Below are 18196 nucleotides of genomic sequence, written 5' to 3' on the forward strand. Positions count from 1 at the left end.
CAGAGTGGGACAGGGGATAAAGCAAAGACCAGTCACCACTTTGGTGATTAGGTCTAAATTGGTAATTTGATCTAGCCTGCTCCACCTACTCATTATTGATAAGACCCACCATATTTGTCCATATTTCCCCCTGCTGGCTCAGACCGGCACCACATCACTTCCTGTCAGTCCCACGCTGCTCTGTGCTCAATGGATCTGACAGGAAGTAGCTTGAGGTGGAGTTTTAATGGGAAAAAAGAGAAAAGCACGTCATAGACACATGCACAGCGGACATCCCATCTGCTAGGAATCTCCCTAATCTCATTATCTTAATTGAACAAGGAAAAGAGGAGCAGCAATCACTTTAGACAAACCCTATATGGGATTATGTGGTGTATTGGCGCTGATGGGTCAAACGATGACATCAAAGGCAGAGGAGACCATTGAGTAATGCATTTTCATTAGAGCTGATGAAACGCTAGCTCTGCCATGGATGTTATTTTGATACTTTTTGCATGTAGTTTTATTCTTTATTGTCATCAAATTACTTAAATAATCATACTATACTGTAGATGTAAAGATGAAGTTCCATTTAGTAGTTTTGGTGGAATTTACATACAGTATAGAGTAGAAATCACATTTAAGTAGTAATAAGGTCATTGTTATTTATGAAGCATATTTCAGTTACAGGTTGCTGTACAATTTGTAAAAATACAAGAGCTTGAGGTTTGGTCGGGCCCTAAACAGTGAAAATGTCATGCTTTAAACATACATAAATCCTTTAAAATAAGTGTTAAGGGTTTTGCAACCTATAGTTTTTTCTTTCACATCTTGTTTAATTTACCAAAGTACTTTGATTCTGCTTTCATTGATTTGCCCTATTTATGTTTCTTTTCACATCATTTTCTACATTGTGGTCCCAGGCCAACCCCACCCCCAGCCACTTCATCCTTTACTGTCTCAAAATGTACTTGATTTAACATTCAGCGTATAATTAGTACCAACAAGGTCATCGGGCACCGAGCAACCCGTGATTTGCTGGGAAATTGGCTGCTTTTCATTATTCTGCATCAATTAAGGGTGGAGAGCCTGCGAAGTATTTCTGGCATAATGTGCGTAATCACATGTGATGGGCTTTGTTAAATACAACAGGTACGGACTAAATGAAGCTGAGAGACAAAGGTGAAGAGATGGCCAGACCCGACGCTGCCCTCTAGCCTCTCACCGGGCCACTGAAATGCTTTGAGAGTCTGGCACAAGCTGGCAGAGAGCTCCACACCAGTGCACTCCAAAGGAAAGGGAAACCCACACATGTATACACACATCAAGCTCCATTGTCCTCCTACCCTGGCAGCCCCTCTCGCCCCTGTCACCCACTCCGGTCTGGGGTTACAGCCCATGAAAGAAGGGTGAGTCCTGGGAGGATCTGCTCTCCTGCTCCCTGCAGTGGCTCGACTCTAGTGCTGACTCTGGGCTTCTGGGAGCTGCAGAGAGAGATGGATGAGCCGCTCTGCTGACTGCTGGGCATCGGCTTGTGATGTGTCTCCAGTGATTGATGAGTTAACACACTGCCCCTTGCTCCACGGGTCAATCTGACGCACCCTCCCCATTAAACCACCATACTGTCCCAAGGCAGCTACATGCTCAAAAGAAGGAAAATAAATGAAGAGCAGGCGTTTTGTTAACCGAGCAGATGTTTGAGAGCGGACTCCACCATCCAGACGTCTGCTGCTCAGACCACTGGAAGAGTTTCACAGCAGCTCAATAAGCAAGACAGAAGGGTTATTAATGCACTGGTGGGGGTTTAAATGTCTCTGAAGAGACTCTCACTGTGTGACTTTGCATTTGTTTTGCCAGGCTTCAGGCATTGTTCTCAGCCCGGGGCCCACGGAGAAGGACATTGAGCTACTCAAGGCAGTTCATTTTCTGAACTCCTTTGATAGATCAATCTCAATCTGGCTCTGACAAATCAGATTTTTATTTCTAAAATAAACATGTACCTGCCCCCTCTTTCTAAATGTTAATAATTTGGCTTAATCTTTCTCCTTTTCTTGCAGAGCCCCAAATACGTGTCTTTTGTCAACAAGGCCATCTTGTGGGAAAGAGGACTCTGTCACTACACTGTGAGTGCCAACAAACGATTTTAAGTTAATAACAAGAAGGCCTTTTTATGTTCCTTTTATTAAATGGTCTGACAGTTTTCTAAGGCTAAATGATATGCCTATTCATATCCACCAATTTATTATAAAACATGTTTTTAATGAATATCACCATTTCTGTGTCTGCATTCGTGAGACTTGTTCATTTTCATAAACAACCTTTCCCAACAAATTTGAAGTCCTGCTACTGGAAATCAGCTAAAGAAAACAAAGCAAAGTTAGCAATGGTGGTGGGATTAAAAAAAACATAGGTTCCAATGTAGGGACTACACTGCACAATATAACAGAGGATGATTACCTGGACAGTGAACTGTATAAAGGTCCTGAGGCAGCTGTTGGAGGGGGAGATCTTTTCAGGCAACAACTTAAATGTACACTAAACAAAGAACCCAAATAGGTTTGCTATAGTGTACATCACACTGATATTGTAAACAGAATAATGACACTACTTCATTTATGTTTTCTTAAAATGCCCTGTGCAACAAGTCTGGTTCACTTTTATGGATTGATATGTGCAATTTGTGACGGCGGTTGTAGGGTTTACAGGATTCATTTGACTGTTGATAAATGAGTCTCATATTTATTACACTTTAAGATTGAACAAATCTTTAAATAATAGTAAAAATTGGCCCCAGAAGTCAAGGTGACATTTAGAAAGTGCTTTGTTTTTTGACCAACACTCAGTCAAAAGGTTTCGATTTTTTAAAACAGAAAAAACTGCAAATTCTCACATTTAATAAGCTGAATCCAGCAACATCTCAGGAAAGATACCAAAATAAAACTAAATCTGAATATTCTTTCACTGCCTTCACTCTAACAAGTGAAAAGACACACACACACACACACACACACACACACACACACACACACACACACACACACACACACACACACACACACACACATACACACACACACACACACACACACACACACACACACACACACACACACACACACACACACACACACAGACACACACACACACACACACACACACACACACACACACACACACACACACACACACACCACGCACACACATACTCTTCTTCTTTCTCTCCTCCAACACTCAAAAGTCCCCACCTCTCTCCTTTGCTGAAAAGACTCACTGGGAGTGGATGTGCCATAATTAACAGTGGGGTTGCCATGGGGACAGCAGAGTTGTGTGGGCTGGCTTCCTGTCTTGGCCTCTGGTTAAACAAACAAGTAAAGTCGCTAGACAAAGACGCTGGCTGGTCCTTACAGCCTCATTTACATCCTCAACTGCCTTCAGCACTTCTGCATTCAGCAAGTTCATCGGGCCTGGCATCACCCTCTGCTATCTCTGGATCTCCTGCTATATCTCATAAATCAGGGGGGCATTGTGATGGGGAAACTGCTCCCGTCATACAGCAACACAGCTTTTACAGCAAGAGGTTCCCTGTCTAAACAGACAGACAGCAGACAAGAGGCTGTTGACCCAGCAACCTGCGTTATATAGGCGTCAAAGCTCCTGTACGGTCACCCGGGACACAAGCTGCAATGGGACGGTGCAGGACAGAATGGACAGGTGCCCAAACAAGATACAGAGCTGCAACATAATACTTCATATATGCTCTTTTGACACCAGGAGTTCAACTAAGGTTTTATGGTTACATTAATGTTTTCTTGGATATTGACTCTACATACTTGTCTGTAGTCTGAAAATCCTTAGCGATAAACAGCGTAGTATTTATCAGACTTTTCAACACAGGTTTATCATGCGGCTTAAAAATGATGAAACTTGGGAGAGATTTTGTTTTTTCACAGCCACTGTGAAGATTATTTTTTCTATTTGTATGTTTGATTTTAAGTAGGAAAAAAGACTAGCCTGATTTTCATTAAACATGGAAATAGGGTTTAGCATGAGTCAAGCAACACCCCATTCGAAAATCGATCCCTTAAAGCGGATCCTAAACACAGGCTGTTTTTTTTAGTTTTCAGTTTTGGTTGTGAAATATGGAATTAGGCCTTACTGGAGGTCTGCCCTCCCTGATTGGCTTTACTCAGTTTACATGCATTCTTCTTTTTTTATTTCAAAGTCCTGGTCCCTACATTACCCACAAAGCCACCAAAACAATGCCCAACAATTCGGTTAAAAAGATTTGGTGTGTTATTCTAATATCAACTAATGTAGTCTTGAGCTGCTAGTCTCAATAAGAGGTTGAAGTTAACTTCTCTCTTACTCTATGCCCCCAGATAAAAAGAAAAAGTAGTAATATAGATTAGTCGCTTCCTATAAATCCACAATAGGCTTATGTAATGTTACATGAGCAGCAGTACTCCCCAACATCTGAAAACAGACTTTGATGTTTAAAATTGGCTTCCTTTAAGAAAAGTATCTTGATATTTCTTCCACCCATGTAGGAAATGCTGTATTAGAGTCATGTCATCCTGTGTTGTGTTGTTTCAGGATGTGGGGGCTTCAGGGGAAAAGTCGCCGGGCCCTCTGGGGCTGCGTGGGCCTGTGAAGGGGGGTCATTGTCTCACCATCGAAAGTAGAAAGTTGCTCTGAATGCTAAGCTGTATCTGAGCCTGGCTTCTGACACGAGCTGATAATCAGATTTACTCCCCTGAATCCGCCGGACTCCACAATGCACCTCACTGTCGTCGGCCCCTGCTCGCCTCTCGCCGGCCCCCTCGCCAGCATCCCGACCCCTCAACCACCCTCCCTCCTCCCCCGCGGCAAAGCTAATTACACCCCGCAGAAACACAAATCTCCATGATTTAAAAAGTCACTCTTTTTCAGGGGTTTAACCTTGTTAGGGCCTAAGCCTGGCTTTCTTGTGCATCAGCTCTGTGAAGAATTCTCTGTTCCTGCAGACACTGGGACATAGACACACTTCTGTCTGTGCCTGTCAGAGGGTTCACTCCGAGCCAGTGTAATTAACTCTGTGTGTGTGTGCATGTGTGTTATGTATATGTGTGTGTGTTCAGAGGTGAGGGGGGGTGAAGGAGCACACGCAAGTCTGTCCTCTGTTGGCCATCTGGGACTCTGACTAACTAATAGACTTCCTACATTCATGGAGGCTTCTTGTACATCTCAATCAGGGAGCTGTTGACCACAAACAGGCCCGTAATGACATTAGGCAGTTCTGGCTGTGTGAGGACAGCGTGTGGGTTGCCTGACGCCAGGAGGTCAGCCTGCTTCCTGGGGGTCTGCAGGGGCCTCGAGGAGCCCACACGAGTTCGATGGGTGTGTGCAGAAACTACACCATTACCTCAGTCTGTGATGGAAAGGCCTTACTCCATGCCATGCAGGGTTGGAGGAGTACTAATCAGTAACCTTATCTAAGTGTCAAATCATTAATTAGAGAATGCAATTCCTGAAGAAATTGCTAGTGGCTGACGCTAAGCTGCTATGCTGAAATGTAATGTGTAAGAAGAAAGTGAAGAATTTAGATTGAAATGATACATGAACACTGGGGGCTTGAATGTGTGATAAGAGAAGAAAAGAAAGTAAAAAGGCTTGGAAAAGCAGCAAAATATATAAGGTTTTAACTAACTTGATGGCGAATGATCTGTCGCCATAACAACGGCATTTGATGACATCCCATAATACGCTTAGATGCATTGATGGCTGCATCGTTACCAAACCTGTGAAGTTTCGGGCCGTTTGGAGCATTTTCATTGAAGTTATGAGAAAACCGTGTTTCATGGCGAGCATTGTGTTGCCATGGCAACGGCATTTGAAGAAATCTCAAAACTGTCCCGTAGATGTCTTCACAGCAACATCATGTTTTATGGCGAAGGATGCGTTTCCATGGAAACGGCATATGGTGAGATGTCAGATTTGACATATAGCTGTTGAGGCATGGACCGGTGATGTACAAGCGAAGTTTGGGGGACGATCGGACCGTGTCCATTGGAGTTACAGCGACATCGTTTTTTATTGCGAGGGATGCGTTTCCATGGTAACAGCCTATGGTGAGATCCCAGATTTGGCGTAAAGCTGTTGAGGCATGGACCGGTGATATACAAGCGAAGTTTGGGGGAGGACCGGACCGTGTCCATTGGAGTTACAGCGACATCGTGTTTTATGTCGAGGGATGCGTTTCCATGGAAACGGCATATGATGGCACCCCATAATTGAAGTAGAGCTGTTGAGGGCAAGACCATTAACCATTATCTGAAGTCTGATGCTCTGAGCATGTCAGTTGGAGTTATGACATCATCGTGCTCCATGACGCAGGTGTTTATATTTGAGCTAACGACGTGTCCAGAGATCAAAGGTTTCCATGTGGATCAAATTAATGTGGTAAAGGCTCAAATTTGTTGAACAACACATTTGTAACAGGTTTGTTAATTGACCAAAAAATATGAACAGTTGAAAGATCGAAAATGGGATTATTATTAGGATTATTTGTAGGTCATTGAAAAGTAGAATCATTTAGAAAGATGTGAACATTGAAGTTTCTATTTTAGAAAAGCTGACACTGTAGTGCATTGCTGGTTTTAAAAGTGATTTATAAGAGTCATGTTTAAGGATATGTACAATGAGAGTAATCAATAATAAACTGGTGAAAGCAAGCAGCGTTGTCTTTCGTTGGTTCTTTATTTGAAGCGCTTCAAAGGTACATGTCTCACAGAGTACAGAGTAGTCTGCAGGACTGCACACAGGGTATAATGTGTGTGTGTGTGTTTTATAGAGGACTGTTGCTGTGCAGGAAGTAAAAGAGATAAGACTTTCCTTAGAAAACTTTTATCTTACAATGCTCTCATAGGGAGAGCCACATCCTCCAGGTACGACCTTGGCGGGATGCTACAGGTCGAGTTGACCAAACAATTTCTAAGCATAATATCATCATTTGGTTTTACTTTATAAAGTAATATAAGAAATTGCCACTACAATGTGCAATACTTAAAACGTTTATAAAGATCCTCTGAGTTTTATAAAGATCCTCTGAGTGTGTGTCATTAGTTAGCTGATAAAAGGTTAGGGATAAATACCTTGACATATTGGCTACAAGAGCTTGAATCAAACAAGCAACCTTGTATTTGAAAGATTAACTCACATAGCAACAGTCGCACGTGGTATATAAGTGGTGTGGATGAGTACTTTAAAGGGTTCATGAATAGAGGGGACTTGAATGTGAAATAAGAACAAGAAAATAAAAGTCTAAATGCATGAAAAAGCAGCAGAATATTTGAACTGAAAACTTTAGAACTAAAAGCATACGTCACCAATAATGTCTAAAATATGTGGAACATGTTGAAGTCAGTTTGAAGTCTCCATCAGACGGAAAAGAATAGGCTGAGACAGTCTGTTAAACTCCAGTGACCACGCCATTAGTCTGCTGCTCTAATTTTATCAATTGGAGTTATGACATCATCGTGTTCCATGACACAGGTGTTTATATTTGAGCTAACGACGTGTCCAGAGATCAAAGGTTTCCATGGTGATCAGTGAGAGGAGAGCATTTTCATTGTTCTGAATGAGAGATAAAGCTCTTACATGTGAACGTTTTGTTGAAGAACCGTAACAGATATCGGTGACATTTCAAAGCGTGAAGCATGTCAAGGAACTTGAGCATCTGAAGTGTACTTTTTGTGTACTTTTGGGTTAATAATGTGGCCTTTTTGGCAGGTTAACTAAAGGTGTGCGGCTGCTGTGGTGGGGAAAGGTGATGCTGAATTTACAATGGGGTTTAATGGAGACATGTTGAACGTTTTTGTCACTTCATGCCCTCATGAGGCATTTTGTTTAATTATTTTGCTTAATTCTTTTTTATCTTTCAAGCTACGAGATGTTTTCCTACGTTTGTCTTGAAAAATGATGTCTCAGGAATGTAGGGTTTGGGAATTATGGCAGGTTTAAAAGAAAATATGAAGGCAAAATTAAATCTGTCCTCCACTCTAGCTGTGACATCACGCACTCTAAAATCTGAAGAAGGCCTCTTTACCAAGGTCTGAACAATGTCTAATATCTCTAAAAGTAAGAATCAGATTTAAAAGTTGTGTTACACGAATAATGTCAGAAAGATGTGTAACATTTTGAAGTTGGAATGAGGTTTCTGAGTGAAAGTATGAAGGAGCAGTTAGCAGTTAAAGAAGGAGCAGCTAGCAGTTGAAGTTGCATGAAGATTGTTGAAGTCTGAAGAGTTCTCCATTGACTTCAATGTTAAAAATGTGATGAATTATGGGATGTATCTCTAGAATTATGAAAGTTATGAATGACAAAAGTAATAGCCATTGATTCCCGACCGAGCTGAACGTTTTGATGTTTGAACGGAGTTTCTGCGATGTTCAATGTGGGAGAAGAAGTGGTGCAAAATAACTCGGCGGAATAATAAAGAATGTTGTCCGTAGCATAACAGATAGTGGGAATGCTGTGTCAGCATTCCCACTATACTTTTGGAATACCTCAAATGTATTGTTACATTGTAATACTGCTAATAATCCCCTTTTCTTCTTTTTTTTTAAAGTAATCTGATTACATATTTTTCTTTAAATGGGGGAAAAATAGGACCCAAATGCAGAATGAGGAAGGAAGCAGGTTTCAAAATGGAACAAAAGGCGAGCTTTATTCACAAAAAGCTGAAAAAACAAGAATCCATGAATAGGTACAAGGCACGAGGTAGCATCCAAACAAAAAGGGACTGTGACCAACATGAAAGGAGACATGAACGACAAATAATGAACCAACAATGAACATAGGAAGAGACTAAATACAGGGAGGGGTAATCACGAGACGAGAAACAGCCGGGCAGGGGAGGAGAAACACAAGGGCGACAGGTGAACACAATCAGACAATTAGACACACCAGGGAAACTAACGACAGGGAGGACAGAACAGCAAAATAACCCCAAAACTCACGGAGACTACATTTCCCTTCTTTTTATATCCTCATTCTGTAATCCTGTTATATGTTACTCTTCATGCCTGGTGCCATGTCAAACTTCAGTTTAAGGAGTAGTGCTGCACATTTTTTGTAGTCTTAATTGATTGTACTTTTGACTCGAGATGTAAAAATATGAATGAGGCAACAAACAGTTTACAACGCTCAAAGTTTGATTTATCTTCAGCAAGTAGTCCTTGTCTTGAGATAGGCACTATCACTATACACACTATATCTTTTAACTTGTTCTTCCTCTACATATAGACATTTTATCTGATCAATCACAGAAATGCAACGCTACAGAGGGCTGATATGATTGAAAGTAATATCACTATATTAAAGTATTATTCTGGTTCATTATTACTGGGATCTTTTTCTTTTTAGTTTTTCCATCTATCAGGAGCAAAATCGCTATTACAAAGTCAGACAGCAAGAGAAACCAGCAGGTTGTAAACAAAACACAAGTTTAACTAGATAAACAATTTTATATTGGTGTAAAACAAAAGGTGAGTGCACCAGACAAATCAATATTTAAACATTAGTAATGTCAAGCTAATTTTATTTAAAATCTGTATTTTTTGTACGAAAGACAAATTGTTATATTGTGCACTAACCCTGGAATGCAATCACCATAGTTAACATGATTTCCATCATCATTATGGGTTGATCTTGCACACAAACTCATCAATGTGACCGTATATGATAAGAGACACACAGCTTTGTCCTTGGCTGTATGTGCCATAGTGTTTGTGTGTGTGGATGCATTAAAAGAGTTTTTTTGCGTAGGTTGTAATGAGACCCACACGTCAAGCACTCGTGCCCGGACCTGTTCTGCAGAAGGTCGCTAGTTTGATGACACCAGGCGAGTCTATCCTCACAAAGCTCTCCTCATCCTTTTGATGGCCTGAGTGACAGGTAATGAGGAGGCCGTAGGGGAGGAAGAGGATGGTGGAGGAAGAAGGGCCCCCATCAGAGGCTCATGTCGGGCTGTTTCTACCTCACTTCTCCTTCTTTACATCACAAGAATGCAAATCTTTAAAGCCTCTAGATCTGAGAAAGGAACTCAGTGGAGATGGTGCAGGGATTTAAAAGTTGATCCTCCCTGTGTGAGTCACAGACAGTGACCCCACCTTCCTCCCTTTATTTCTCCCCCTTCTCCTCTCCCTCTTTTTCTCTCTCCCTCTGGTCCCTCATTGTATTCAGACAGATGTATCTGTGCATTTTCTGTTTGTTTATATAGTGTGTTAAAAGGGTGAGGAGCTGAACTTTGTTTTGGATGAAGCTTAAATCCAAGTCAAATAAAGCGTGCGTCTATGGGCCATTTATTACAGCTGTTTGCTCTCTAAAGGCCACAGAGGGACTGAATGCTGTGCGCTCCACTCATTTTCACTGGCTGGCGTGCTGCCGGCAGCCGTCCTTTCTCACATTTCTAATATTGACCGTCCTGTATGCTTTTATCTCCCCTGTCCCGACAGTGTACTCTAAAGAGTTTTATCACCCTTGAGATAATTTTCTGCCTCCTTTCTTTAAAAAGGAAGGACAGTGGTGTGATAAGAGAAAGCTAGAGGTACTGTGTGTGTTGAGGAAATAAAGGTGTGTGTGTGTGTGATCTGTTTTCACGACACAAGGGGGCAGTGGTGGCACCATGCATCATTTGAATTCTCCACTAACAGCAGCAGCGTTTCTCCAGCGGGCTTTTATTTTGTAGTAGCATGGAACACAGATGTGTCTCAGAGGGACTTTTAGTTTGAATTCATAGTTTTTTTTTGATCAGAATTAATGTTTTAATATATAATATGAGAACAACAATAATTTGTATTGTAAAAACACTGCAAATATTTTTATTTTATATATGTTCCAAACAAAGTTAGTACAATCAAAGTGTCAAGGTCCTTCAATTTGGAAAAATATTAAAAGTTTTGACAATTAGTCAAAAGTGTGTTTTCTTTTTCTCACGTCCAATGAGAGGGAAATACAATTTCAATGAGGATAATCTTTATGTTTTAAAGATTTAAAAAACATTATATTTATCCGTAATGTATATTTCAGATAATACAGTGATATTTTACTGTGAGCTATTTATTTACCTTTTTTACTTTAACGTTGTAGTATTTTCAATGTATTCTTTAAATGTTTTAAATATTTATTAGTTTAATGGTTTGTTAATGTTTCTTTTGCCTACTTATTTGAATATTTTCTTCTCTAAATCTTCTCTTCCAGGCCCACGATCGTCCAAATGATCGTCCCTTAATGTGTCCTCGGTTCCTGTCTCACATTAAAGCTGGCCCCTCAGACCTCAGACCTCCTTGTTTCCTGAGTTCCAAGTCCAGACCACCGCCTCCATCCCAGGGGAGGAGGCTGAAAACACACATTCTCATTACAGCCCCGCGGACACAAGCGCTGGATGGTGAGGCTTATCAACAAACACCTGTTACTTTCACACCATCACAGCCACAACAGGAGGAGGGCTCTGCCTCCTTTGACTCCCCAGCTCTGCTCATTAACAAGTTTTCTTGCCTTTTCTTCCTCTCTTGGAGCAGTGGAGGTAGAGGCCACCAAGCTTGTCGTTAGCTCTTAATCTTTTCTCTGTGGTTCTGTTTGGTTAAGTGCAAATTTCCTCTCTGGCAAGGAAGTGCCCACAGCGCCGCCCTCCTGGTGCTCTGCTGCTGGGAGTGAAAGGCCCAGGGCTGGGGAGACCTGCCGCTCCTTTCAGAGTCCGGCCTCTGATGTGAAGGCATTTCTTCCCGGCACACACCTCAGCCCACAGCAGGGCCCTGCTTTCACCATGCTGGGGTGTGTGTGAGTGTGTGTATGGCAGAGGAGGGGGGGCATTTCTCAAATACTAATTATTCTGCCATATGGTGGTCGGCTCTCGCACAATCGCCCTTAAACCCGCTCCCTTAAGAAACGTGCTGCGCCCTACGCCTTGGCTTTGCACTCTGACACATGTCATTTACATGCACACACACACACACACACACACACACACACACACACACACACACACACACACACACACACACACACACACACACACACACACACACACACACACACACACACACACACACACACACACACACCCATTCACGTACACTTGTGTGTGTAACAGATGGGAATGGCAGCGCATTGTAAGAGGAGGCAGTGCAGAAATGTGCTCTCCAATGTGTTCTCTTTATCCCCCTGTGCTGACTCCTCTTGGCGGCAGCCCCCAGGAAACAAGAGCAGATTGTCTGACACCCTCCAACCCCCCATCACACATACACCCTCTCAGTGGTCAATAAAAAAGTAGGACGGGAGAGAAAGGAAGGGGTGTGACGAGGCAGAAGGGGAAGAATGGAGGAGGCGGCGGGGAAATGGGCGGCGCTGGTTGGAGTTGATGTTTGTGGAAGAGAATCTTAGAGGGATGAAAGGAGAGGTTCAGAAGAAGAAAGAGGAGTTGGAGAAGGGGAGATAATTATTATTTCAAGAACAGAGAAGGTTGTGCAAGGGCTTTAGAAATTAGTTATCTCTTTAGCACTCAAGATTATTTATCAAGTCATTGATTAGGTCACTCATCAAACAAAAACAATTGTTATATGTTCTCATGCATTCAATGTTATACCCTTTCATTCAGTTTTTACTTCACTGACACTCCTCACAAACTTGTTCCCAAACAAAGTGTTTTAGGATAATAAGGACATGATATCCTGCACACAAACTCCCATGCCCTCAGGACTGATTGCTGTTGTAGATATGGAGTTTAGAAACAGCCAGCTGCTCCAGGGGGTTGATATCTCGCTGCCATTGTTAGCAGACGGACCCTCCCAGCAGGAAACCAACATTTACTCCAGCAGTGAGCAAAGTAGGAACGAGAGTGTCACAAGCAGACATGAAAAATGATCCACAACATCCGTCTTTGTTGAACAGCGAGTAGAGGCATGCTTTGATAATGCTCTGGGTCTAACACCAAAATCACTTGTAGGAAAGAATAGAAGTTAATTGGCAAGCGAAGGTTGGAAAATAGTAATCTGATTTACACAGAAATACATACAAAGAAAAACAGGTCCACAAATTCGAAAAATAACATTAACAGAACAAAGATGCTCCAATTTAACAGAAATTGCTTTTATATTCTGGGATAGCCAACCAAGTTTAAGAGAGGTACTCTGAAATAAATAATACATATCTTTCATGTTTTTGTCTTCCTTAAAGGCTACTTCCATCTTAATCCAGACAGAAGAGGAAATCATGTGCAGATTACAGGAAGGCCCTCTTCTGTTGTTGTTCCCTCTCTTCCACTGCCTCCTACTCCACCATCATCCACCATCAATCCAACAACCCCCCTCAAACCCAACCTTCACCCTGACTTTGAGAGACAAGAGAGCAGGCCCAACTCTGTGCCAGCGTCTCCCTCCTACCCTCTTCTTTCTCAGGAAGAACAAAATGAACATCAGCAGGAGGAGAGAGCGCCACAACCTGCTGTGGAGGAGTCAGACTGGAAGCTGCATCTTGGGCCTGCTGGACCTGAACTCTCCCCGCCTCCAGCTTCTACATCCTCACACGGGTCTCTCTCAGATTTAAGTCGTCCACCGTCGAGTATGTTCAGCCGCAGCACCAACCTCGCCAGTGGCAGGAGCAGCTTCATGTCTGGTAAATCTCCTATTGGTGGAAGTCGTTTTAGCTTTGGCTGTAACCTCTGTAGCCTTTAAAAGAACCCACGGAGAGGAAATGTACATTTGTTACAGCAGAAAAGAGCCACACACAGCTTAATGTTAACTAAGAAGCATGCATCAAAAAAATATTAAAGATAAAAACTATTTAAAAATTACACAATTTACAGAATACACACAGACAATAAATAGAATAAAAGTAAATATAAGGAAGCTACTCAGTGGTGAGTAGGAGCTGCTGTAACAGGCTGCCACTCACCACTGGGCGCCAGAAGCTAAAAGAAAAGAAAAAAAATACTTTTTCAGGATCTTAACACTTCTATTTTGAGTTTTGTATTTCAAATGAATTTCAGGTATGACTCAGTTAATCAGGAGTCCATTTCGCAAAATAATATTTATGATTTATTGTACTATTTTGCGTCCTACAGGGCTCTGACTATAGCATGCTTATGCACAGGTAGCGTTTGAAGTATGTTTTGATTGGTGACATGTTTCTAAATGATCAGGACAGGAAATTATGTCAAATCAAAGCTTGCCTGATGAAAGTAAAGTGAAACTTGACCCTGAACTGATAATCAGGACTGCAGTTTTCCAAATGATTCTTGTATAAGTGACTTCAGGTTGAAAATGCTTTGTTAAATAATGTTCCTTTGTGGTTTCCGGGCAGATATCAGAGACTCTGATTCAGACGGGATCTTTTGCTCTCCGCCGCTCCATCCTCGTCCAGGGATAAAGACACCTTTGGCTTCTCCCCCTCCAGCAGGATCCAACCTTTGCCAATCATCCACAAATGCTACAACCACCCCTCCGCTCTATAAACCTCTATTCGGCCATACGACACCCCTAACGCCTCGCCCAAAGTCAGGTGACAGTCCTCAGTCGGATAAACCTCTGAGCAGGCTTGAAACTGCAAAAGCAGAGAATCTTCACCGAGACGCTTCCATAGATCCTGCTCTCCACCCGTCCTTGGAGTCTGATCATGGCTTCGTCCCCTTAACTTTCCCCTCTGCTACTTGGTCTTCGTGCCCGAGTCCACAGATGACCACCCCCCGCTCAGGGTCAGGACCAAAGCTGACCCCCTCCCCATCTCTGCTGGAGTCTAATCGCTGGCCTGTCCTGCCTCCAATCTCCCCTGTCAGAGGTGAGAAATGAGCTCTGCCACATATGGCTCTTTCACAGCCTCCTCCCTGCCAGGCGCTACCCTCCTGCCCATGTTCTTAGGGGCCCGATTATACTGAACATGGCTGGGCATCCACCCGCAGACAAAGAGGCTGAGCCAGACACAGAATTCAAAGCCTGCTTCCATAGTGAGGCGTTATGATGCTTCTGCCCCCATCAATACGTTGTGAAAGCATTGCTGTCAGCCTGTTTTTCCCACCTCCTCCCACCCCGTAATAAATAACGCAGAAAGCCTTTCTTTTTCTTCTAAATCAGCAATAGAAAGGAGGGCTTTTGATGAAAAGCTGGTACCGTTTGATTCCCCGTTCAAAGGCATGAGGCCCCAACAATAGAAGTCGGGGTGCCTACCTCGTGTGCCGCGGCTCCCCCGTGCCCTCGCTATTCTCTGGGCTATGAGAGGGAGACGTGTAGCCGATGGTCATAAATCCACACTGACCAACGCTCGCTGACGGCAGAACACTGCGGAGCGACGCCACAATAGAATACCTCTGCAGCTTTCCTGCGGACACTAATTTACCGTTCCCAATAGGGATAAAGGACGGGGCCACTGACATCTGACTCCTCCTGGAACTTTATGAAAGACAGCAAACAATGTGGAAATTGTGTAGGGATTTTCTCTTTTCTATCAGAGACATCTACTGTTCTCTGTGTGGTGCTGTGCTGCGGGGGGGCCCGTGCTGTATCGAAGCACGCTGTTCTCTTCATAGCACACACAGTGCGAGTGTCACTGGTTCATTTATTTCCCTGCAGATGGAGGCACCTCAGCTTAGTGTGGCCTCAATGTAGCAGCGTGTCAAGCTGAAAGGATTCTGGTTCACTACAACTTGGGTCTATTTTCATGGTTTTGCCAATCATTTCTAATTGTTATGATGACTCACTAAAGTTGGCTGAGGTTTCAGAACACAGCGAGAAAAAAGGCAAAGGCAAACTCTTTGCGGATACAGGAAACGACAAACACTTCTAGTGGCCCATAAGTGATTATAGGGAGTCCACACATTGTTTTTTGGGAAAAGCCTACTCATTGTATATTTAAAGGTCTCCTATTATACTCTTTTTCATCAATATATAATAGGTCTCAGATATATACAAAACATGTCTCGAAACACCAAAAAGATCATTGCAGCATCCCACAATCCCCTCTGTTTCAGCCCTGTTTCAAAAGTGCTGATTCTCTGTCTGTTACTTTAGATGAAAATAAGGAGCCCCTCCCCACGCCCTTCTGAGAGAGATTTGGTTAAAAAGAACTCAATGGTGCTCTAGGAGGAAATTCAGGTGATAAGGTGGGGGGAGGGTTACCTTGGTTGGTGATTGGCTAATGGATACACAAGCCAAAAAGTCGTTATGACATCATAAAGTGGCCAAAATCTGATCAGCTCATTTTCAGACAGGTTGTTATATAAATGGATCAGGACAAAAAGTGAGAGAATCTTTTTTCCTGAAACTTTCAGAGTCTCTTTACACAGAGGGGACACATGTTGATGTATAACAGACATGAACAAGTGGATTCTGCATAATAGGTGACCTTTAATGCCCAAGTTCTTCTTAATCAAAGTTTTGTAGAGGGATATTTGTGTTCAAGAACTGATTTTCTTAGAAATAAAGACCCCCTAGAAAATTTGAAAAAAAAGCAGTAGATTAGGAAATTTCTGCACGATCAAATTGGATAATACATACTGTATATGGCTGATGGGAGTCTCATCGTCTCACTCAGCCCTTTTTGAACCCCAGCATGGTTTTTTCAGACCCCCTACCATGTACCGCGTGACCCTGGTCTGACCTGTTTTGAGCAACATCTCCAGAGTGTAACTGTCCTTGACAATGAAACGGGGCCCTGTCCTGGCCTGGCCTTTCCTCTCCACTCTGGTCCTTTTGGCCGCGGCACAGAGAAGGCCTTGTCTGCCTTTAACTCTGTCATATCAAACCCTCTGACCCCCCCATCGCCACCTTTAACCTCCCCGAAAAAACTCTCCCTGGCTTGGTTCAGCCTTCCTCATCTGCTGAGAATGACAGCTGAGTTGACAGCAGCAATATGCTTTGAAGTGTCAAGTCAAGTCCCGCCATTGTCTCCCTGAGTAGAGCACCGAGCCGCTCAAGTGCACAATAGTGCAGCGGTGTGTGTGTCGTTGTTCAGATACTTGACTGCGTGAGGGTGGTTCCATGTGTACATTTAAACTTGTCCATGTGGGCAGACACCGAGGAGCTGAGTTTGCCTTTTTTCATTTAGAGCCTCTGTATAAATTATCCTTTTGTCCGAGCCAAGCTGTTGTGCATTTCTAATGTGAGAAAAGCCCAGAAAAGCCTCTTTCAGGAGAAATACAAAACACACCACCCAGCGAAACAGTTTCTCTCACTAATCCTCTGATTTCTAAACCAGGCAAAACGTTTTTTGTTTTGATGGTTTAAAGGAGATAAGTAATTACTGATTAGCCCGACAGTTTTAGCATTCCTTTGAGTGGTAATTTGAGTTTAGGTGAAGAGTTTGTGTTTCGTGAAGGTGAGCTCTGACTAAAGCGCTGTGCTACTTACCTGGCCTGGGGGCTGCACTCATGGAGGTCCTGGGCTTGTGTGTCCACTTGTCAGAGTGTAAAACCTGGAAGGGACAGCTTTAACTAAACCCACAACAACATGCAACCCAGATTTAAAATCTGATAGCTGCACCAGGAAACCTCCTCCAGGAGATTTTGCTTTAGCTCTCTTATTCTAACAAATCCAGTCTACATCCCTGAGATTTACTGAAATCATAACAATGGGATGGAAACATATAAAGCAATGAGATTATGAATTAAGTGTAGTGAATCTTTTTTTTGTATTATTGCTATCTTACTAATTAAAAAGGAAAAAGATAACCTTGAAGCATGTACATCTATTTATCTTATATAAGAAAGTATGTAATATTACTTCCTAAATTTCCCTTGTTGCTTTGTGCTGATAATTTCTCCCAGTTATTTTATTATTCATGCACCTTTTTGCAGTTTCCTATTATTTCCTAGTGAAACAATCCGCTGTGTCCACATGTATCATTAAAGCTGTGTCTAACCCTCATCCTTGTGTTTATCATCATGACTCATTCCTCCCACTGTGTGCAGGTCACTGTGGCTCAGCAGCGTCTCGCTACTCGGAGCTCAGCTGCAGTCAGTCTCATGCATTCGATGAACTGGAGGCCATCGCCCCTCGGTCCATTTCCTGTCAGTCTCTGGACCTGCCCTCAGACTCATCCTGTAGCCCTTCATCTAACACAGGTACACACACACACACACACGATTTAGATGTTCCAATACTTCTGTTTATAACAAAATGACATCAGCCTCAGTGGTATTTTTGTTAGTTGTGTCTTTTAGCCCTAATTAGCAAATGTTAGCGTGCGAAGA

At 42.7% G+C, this 18196-nt stretch overlaps 1 protein-coding gene across 1 annotated transcript in view; it reads left to right on the plus strand.

Annotated features, from left to right (window-relative positions):
* LOC307022783 (uncharacterized protein) overlaps window positions 1-18196 on the plus strand; it is a gene marked incomplete at its 3' end in the record, with an annotated part of 28168 nt that overhangs the window by 2329 nt on the left and 7643 nt on the right. The window contains exons 2-6 of the mRNA XM_079655675.1: window positions 2037-2102; window positions 11218-11404; window positions 13192-13629; window positions 14317-14790; window positions 17915-18067. Of these exons, the coding sequence (XP_079511801.1) occupies window positions 2037-2102; window positions 11218-11404; window positions 13192-13629; window positions 14317-14790; window positions 17915-18067 (1318 nt within the window). The remainder of the gene's footprint in view (window positions 1-2036; window positions 2103-11217; window positions 11405-13191; window positions 13630-14316; window positions 14791-17914; window positions 18068-18196) is intronic.

The sequence above is a fragment of the Notothenia rossii genome (assembly GCF_949606895.1).
Source record: "Notothenia rossii genome assembly, chromosome: 10".
Lineage (NCBI taxonomy): Eukaryota > Metazoa > Chordata > Actinopteri > Perciformes > Nototheniidae > Notothenia > Notothenia rossii.